At 49.2% G+C, this 7,672-nt stretch overlaps 1 protein-coding gene across 1 annotated transcript; it reads left to right on the top strand.

Moving 5' to 3' along the window:
- Nucleotides 1-709: 709 nt before the first annotated feature.
- On the top strand, nt 710-1,289 carry H257_14711 (hypothetical protein; the record flags this gene model as incomplete). The annotated part of the gene is made up of 4 exons (XM_009842603.1): nt 710-796; nt 851-977; nt 1,053-1,135; nt 1,218-1,289. 4 exons carry the CDS (start codon nt 710-712, stop codon nt 1,287-1,289), a joined length of 369 nt encoding a protein of 122 aa, XP_009840905.1.
- Nucleotides 1,290-7,672: the final 6,383 nt, after the last annotated feature.

Here is a 7,672-nt window from a genome sequence, read left to right on the forward strand (position 1 = left end):
GTAGGGGAAGGAAACCGGCGGCGGGATACGGCTGGTGTTGTCGTGTAGCGCTGCGCAGCAGTCGTTCCACAGGGTACGGAGTGTGAGGGCTCGAATGAGCTGCCACGCTTGGTGGGCCAGGTTGTCTTGGGTGCAGTGGGACGTCCAGTTTGGTGAATGGAGTAGCTATGGTGCAACTGAGGGCTGAGTCCCGTGGAGGAGGGAGGTCTGTAGGTCGTCTGTGTTGGGAGGGGTGTGGGGTCGAACCAGATGTGGAGGGTGGTGGTCCAGAGGTAGCGTGCCCGACCACAGAGCCAGAAAGTGTGTGCGGGACTATCGGTCGCGCCGCAGAATGGGCATTGAGGTGGGGCGGCAGTGGTCCTGAAGAGGAAGGCTTGGTGGAACCACCTGTACATAAACGATTGGAGGTTGCCCGGTAGAGTGGGCGATTTCCACTCTCGGTCCCACTGTGTAGGGCTTGTGGAATTGTTGAGGTCTGTGCGCAGGCGGTCCTGTCGAAGGGCAAATTTGTGTGATATGTGTGTTTGAGGCAGGAGGGTGGCCAGTACAGCGGCGCTGAGCTGGGCGACGAATGGTGGAGCGCGGTGTAGGGATGTCTTTGCTAGGGGGAGGGGAACCAGATGCGGCAAGCTGGGCCAGCGTGAGGTTGTTGATGTGGGAGTCTTAGGCTTAGGGTGATGAGGTACAGTGATTGGAGGTGGGATTCTTTATGAGGGGTGGGGAGCCTGCGTGGCCTGAAGGCCCATCGGGGGCCAAGGTGGGCGTCCTGAAAGGCGTCAGCGAAGGAATCGTACGGGTATGAACGGAGATAGCGGCCGTGGTGATCCAGAATCCAAGCGTTATTGGAGAGGGATGTGTGCCAGAGATGGCGTCGCCATGTGGGTGGCGTGGAGGTGGTAAGGGCCGCCTGAAGTCGTTGGGACTCGAGTTGCAGCTGGGGTGGGACGTGACAGTTGCATTGGCCGGAGCGGTCCCAGGTAAAGGTCACTGCATGGCGTGCGACGCGTAAGAAGGAGTGAGACGCGGCCTTGTCCGTTGGTGATCGGGGCCAGTGCGAGGGCTTTGCTGGCCAGCGCATATCCCAGGCCGATGGAGTCTGAGGCGCGTGTCGGCGGGATGTGACGAGCCGTGGGGTGTAGTACATATGGAGTGTTACGCGGGAGCCGGAGGCTGCTAAGAGCGATGGAGTATGCCCATGTGTCTGGACTGCTGAGTAGGCGGACTATTCGACGTATGGTCTGTTGTTGGACAAGCCGCGGAAAATCGGGGAGTGCCCAGCCGTCGTTTGAGCGTGCGCGTAGAAGGTGTGCTCGGGGGACGTATTACGGGAGTCTGCCTGGATTGCGTGTGGTGGATCCCCCCACAACCAGAAACGATAGGAGAACTGTTCGAAACGAGCGGTTTAAGATGGGGAGGGGGGAATGTGTGATGCCAGAAAGGCGAATTTCGACTGGACGATGGCTTTGAGGACGTGGGCTCAGCCCGGCTGGTGTTGGGTCTTACTACTAGCCGTCTGGAGGCGTGTGACCGTGGAGCGGTAGCAAGCGTCCCAGTTGGCGTCTGTGAGGGATCCCAAGCCGACTTGGATGCCCAGGTATCGACGGCGTATCGGGCCAGTGATGAAAGGGATGCTGTGGACCGAGTCCGGTGTGTGGGCGGAGTTGAGACAGATCCCAAAGGACTTTTGGAGTTGGATTTGGAGGCCTGACAAGGCGCCAAAGGAGCGTAGGAGGTCTAAGGCCCATGGGAGGGAACGTAGGTGCCGCAAGAAGATGGCCGTGTCGTCGACATGTGCGTTGCAGAGCAGTGGAAGAGTGGCAGAGCCGTGGGGGATGAGCAAGCCATGGTCATGCGCTTGTGTCTGAAGGGCAGCGAGTAGGGGTTCCATAGCGATGATAAAGAGGAAAGGTGCGAGAGGACAGCCTTGGCGGATGCCTGCTGTTTGTGGGACGGTGTGGGAGCGGGCGCCGTTAACGACAAAGCGCATGGACGTGGTGGCGTGGAGGCGGTCCAGGAGGCCGACATAGGCGGGCGGGAAACCCATCGCGTCCATTGTACAGAAGAGGTAGGCGCGCTCCATACTATCGTAAGCTTTCTTGATGTCGAGGTAGATGATGGCTGCCGAGTCTTCGAGCGTGGTGAGGGGGTCTGATGATTGGAAGGTTAAAGCCCGTTGAAAGAGGCCTATACTATCATCCAACGTGCGTCGTTGAACAAAACCTTGTTGTTGGGGGCCGATGACAACCGCCAGTAGGGGTTGTAGACGGATGGCTAGAATCTGAGCAAATATTTTGTACGTAGAGTTGAGGAGCGCGATTGGTCGATAGTCCAGAGCGTTGGTGCTGTTGCCCTTTTTTTTTGAGGGGGTGCACGTCCGCCTCACAGAAACTGGCAGGAGGGGCCGCGCCTTGAAGTATGTGGGTATATAGGCGCAGGAGCAGTGGGGAGAGGGAGGCGCTTGTCGAAGGTTATATTTATCGACCCACCAAGGCAGGTTGGGCACGAAGTAACTGATGGTGGTATTGGCTCCATGTAGTAGTTGTTCTGGAAGCCAATATGCATCCAGAGCCACTATTACACAGGTCCAATACCGTGACACCCCTTGTTAGGATGTGTGATGGGTCTGCGTTGATGATATTCGTGAGGCCGTGAGCCGCTAGTGAAGTAGGGGGGTGACTTGAAGCCGATAGAAGTGGTTGGAATAGACCAACCATGGACGCAGTATGCGTTAATCGTCAATGCAATTGGTCCTTAGATGTGCATGTATCCCTGTGTTCGAGGTAGTACCTCCAATCCCTAGTTCCTTTGACACTTGGATTTGGTCTAATTGTTCAACTACATAGGGTAGGATATACCGGTGCCTGTTTCAAATGACCATATCATGCTGTTCGACACACGTCCTTTTGCTCTGATTTCTTAAAAGCGAGCATGACAGAAGGCTGCAATATCATTTATTTATCGATATTCGCTTTCCGTGTGATCGTTTGGCACAAAGAAAGGATATATGTATCGGTCAACCAAGGTAGGGTAGGCACGGAGGGATGACTGATGCTGTTTTCCATCAGTGTAGTAGTGGTTCTGGAGATCCAATATATCTACCAGAACCACCACTACGAGGGTCTACTTGCGCTATATACGCTTCTAGGATGTGTGATTGGTCTGCGCTGGTGGTGCTCCAGGGGATATTCATTTGTGAACTTGTAAAGTCACTTTATAATGGTTTGGGTTGAAACATAGCTGTAGTAACGTTATTCTATTGATCCTCCAATACCCATGAGTTCCTTTGAGTATGAATTGGTCTGCTTACTCATTTTTAACTGTATTTGTGGTACTAGCAGCTTTAAGGAGTCATATCATGCTGTTTGGCGTTGGTCATCTTGTTGCTATAGCTAAATTGATACTATGACAAGGGTGTACAAGCCTTGCATCCTGACTATCATCGATAGGCTTTCAGTACCGATCTGCAGTTGACGTGCGATATCGTAGCGATTACGAAACGGTGGAAGGATCGTACTGGTGTGAAAAAGGTTTATGGAGGTCGACCCATAATGGAACATTCATAGACCTCAACGGACATTGATTCTACTGCAGGGAGTCAGATGGACAAGGGAGGATTCCGAGGTTATGTAGTACCTACTCGTGACAGTGATCGCGTATGTAGAGGTCAATGACGATAGCGGTTGAACTTTGAATGATTCATCATGGCTATTGCGACTACTGGCGCCAAGGATCAAACGTGCAACGATCGCTGTCGATGGAGGTCGAGTCATGCGATCTATGCCATGGCTCAACTTCCGTCGACCGTGATCGTTCAGGTACTGTACATGCTCGTTACATGCACACAGTCGTCACCAAAACGATGGTACGTCGGTGATTTGGAGGGCCTTACTTTGGGGACAGAATGCAGTACAATGAATGTTCATGTGGGGAGATAATCCTACCAGTTCAATACTGCGGGGGCGTCGGCTCCGAGTATCGTTGTGCAGCAAGGATTGAACATGCAACGATCATTGTCGATGCAGGTCGAGCCATATATGACCTGTCATGGGTCAATTGTAATCCATACACGAAATTTCATGGCGCGGAGCAAGCTCTGAAGTTATGATTGTCACGTGCTTCATTGGGGCACACACTAAGCTAAAGAGCGAACCTACAAACACTTAAGTGGAGCAATATCAAGCCGAATTAGTTCATCGTCAACGCTATTGACCAACGCGTACTTGTCTCCATCCTTGTGGTGGAAGGGATCTTTGGGTTAAGATCCTGACGCGCTACCACTGAGCTAATGTTCAATTAAAGAGCTATTTGAAAACAATTCGTTAATAGATTCGATAATATAGAAGTCAGTTCCCGATGTTTCATGCCGCGGACCAAGCCAGCCATGGTCAAGGCATACATACTTCATTGGAGCACACGAAGCTAAAGAGCGAACCAACGAACATTTGAGTACAGCAATATCAAGTCTAATGAGTTAATCATCAACGTTATTTGCCCAATGTGTACTAGTCTTCACCCTTGTGACCGAGGTCGGCCCTCGCAGTGCTGCATACAACCTGATGCAATGGTCCTAAGCGTTAGCTCCGGCGCCAAGCAACACTTGCAGCGCGACATTTGGAGATGACTGGTGGCTAGGACCGCGCGCGGCGAACAAATGTCGACAGAGTTCGACGCATGTGTTATCCGAAATGCGTCAATCTCCATCTACATATTTGCTGCGCAAATAGCGCGATCACTGCACACAGTCATCGCCAAACGTCGCCTCTGCTTAAGCCGCTGTAATATCAAGTTACCACTACAACACAACCTGGCGAATCTATGTAATGCCTACATTCGGATAACCTTCTTAATGTAATGCATGCGACAAAGTGTTATGACTTCGAATAACCTTAAAAAAATAATACTTGCGAAAGGATGCCGTGTCTTCAACAGACTTACTTACTTAGTCGGCAAGACAGGAAAATCGTTAAGGAAACCTGAATACCATGCAAATTAGCTGAAACACGTTAAGGATTTATATCACTGTTAAATGGGTAAGTGCCACTATTAAATAGGCGGAATGATTACGTTACATTGTTCACAGTGCAGGCTTTCAAACCTTTCCTCAAGTAACGTATTCATTACTTAGAGTAGGTTATTCCTTCATGCAACATGATAACGTTACTTCAAAAAGTTAACTTCATACGTGAGAACACGAGGATATTGGGATGCAAGTACAGCGGTGATGTATACCAGTTTGTCGGATCTCTCACAAGTTGTTTTGGAACGGTATTCTACTTGAAACTCAATGTATGTTGTATTATATCAACGTTTTATATAGAATTTGTATTGAATTCTTTTATATGGTTTTGAACGTTACATGTGCAAAATGCATGATCATTTTAAAATTGACTTGTATACATGCTGCGCTCGCACATGTGCGCATGTGCGGAAAGTCCAAGCGCACGTGGTCAAATTCTCGGGAATGACGCATGGAGGTGAGCTGAAAAGGTGAGATCATGTACTCCACATGTGTAGGAAGGTAGTGCATACAATCATTCTTACCTACGTGGAGTACAGTGGACGAAAACGACGATGGTAGAGGACGAATTTGTAGTTTTTCGCGCACATGCGCTTGACATGCCGCTATCTATAGTTAGCTGCCACGGTGCAGGTTGTGATGTGCACATATGCCGTGTAATAGTCTACAAGTTGGTATGCGTCCCATCCCTCGTCGTTATTCCTAGCCTATGTATTCACCCACCAAAGTTCCGCATTTTGCTCATGCGCGCATGTGTCGAGTGTCGAATTTTGCTCGCACATGTGCAAATGCGGGGATGAAACGTTTTCTTTCTGATATAGAACGGGTAGCGAGCGGATAGTAAAATTCTATAAATATAAAGGTAAATATAAGACTCAGGAATTAAATTTCACATCCTATCCGACATGTGGTGAGTCGAATACCCGGTTTAACCCTGCAAGTATAATAGGTTTGTCAAACGAGCGATTTGGGAAAGGGACGAAAGGAGTCAGCAATTATGTGATCATCACGGCAATGTCCGTTTACATGTGAACGTGAGTGGATCGCAATGTCAAATTTACGGCCTGTTCCTGCATCTCCCGGTGTATATTCGTTGGGTAAGTACAATACGGATCACTATTCGAAATTTAACATAAGTACAAGTTGTCCTAACTTTACCTATCAGTTAATTCGAAGATTATGTCATGAATCTACATAAACATCTGTAACTACTCGAAGTTTTGGAGGTCTTCGAAGCACACTCTGCCTTGCAGCAACATGTAGGTGGCATCCAAGATCAAACCGACAAATTTGGAGCCGGTGATTGGATAACCGAAAAATTATTAAATTTTGATTGGTCAGTTATTTTTTAGATTGGGCGATGTAGTTCGTCGTGTGAGCAACATATCGCTCACATTGAAAATATACGGGATGCTATTGGTTGAAAACGCAGTTGGATCGACGTAGCAACCACCAAGACTTTGTTTGGCACAGCATATCCCGAAAATAATCATGAGCTCGAATCAGCATCCCTTGAACAAAGATAAGTCGATCAGAGTTCGACAAACAAGGTGACGAGTTTTGGTTTTGACTAGTACGAGAACAGATAAGTAGCTGCTGTGCTTGATGTACTGTACTGTGCGACACCTTTAGCCAGGTCGTGCGTATTTTCGCTGCTGCCGATGCGGTACACACAATTCACAAAATAATAACGGTATGCTTGGTATCAGTGAGATAAATACCAATTTTTCTAATATTAATAATATACTTCGAGGTATAATGCAACACATGCAACCATTAGCAGCGTTCAACGTATCCAAATCATATACTGGGAAAGAGGGAATGCAACGCCCACCGAAGAAAACTGTATGTCATATAAATATTTGTCCAATCAAATTGATTATTGAAATTGGTTCGCATTCATTGGCGGAATTTTTATAAAGCGCGCCCGCGCGCTTTTCAAAAAATTTAATTCTGCTCTGGACTTGCAAGTCCACACAATCAACACACACATCCGAACATGAGTCAACGTAAGCAATATCCCATATCGGCGAAGCTCGAAGCCATTGGTCTCCTCGAGACAATGTCTTGCCGCGAGTTATCGCGCGTCATGGGGATCGCTCGACGTACCATTCGCAGCTGGCAGCACCAGCGTTTCGAGTTGCTAGCGTACGACGGCAACAAGAAGTGCAACAAGCTTGTGCCTGGCGGCCGCTACGAGGAATTCCCCGATCCACCTGGTTTAATTGAGTTCATAAATCATGTACGCGATAACGAACGTGCTTTGACCACCACACACATGATTACGTGGATCAAGCTAAACCAACGGGACTGGCTGCTCAACTACCTCTCTACCAAGAAGCCCAACGCTGCCTACAGCTCACTTCTCAAGCTCCTTCAGTGCTTCTGCAAACGGCACGGCTTTACCCGGCAGCGACCGACGAAGAACAAACTGAAGCAAACTGTGCTGGCCGAGGTCCAAGAAGAGTTTGCCAGTCACTTCCATCACGAGTACTCCTCCTATTCGAATGATTGCGTGTTCAACGTTGACGAAACGGGCATGTACTATGACCTACCGCCAAGCTACATTTGGTCTGTCCGGGGCGGCAGCTCCAAGATCTCTGCCGGCGAGAAACACTCCATGCGCATGACCGCTGTCCTGACGGTACGAGCGGA

This window comes from Aphanomyces astaci (genome assembly GCF_000520075.1).
Source record: "Aphanomyces astaci strain APO3 unplaced genomic scaffold supercont1.61, whole genome shotgun sequence".
Taxonomy (NCBI): Eukaryota; Oomycota; class Saprolegniomycetes; order Saprolegniales; family Verrucalvaceae; genus Aphanomyces; species Aphanomyces astaci.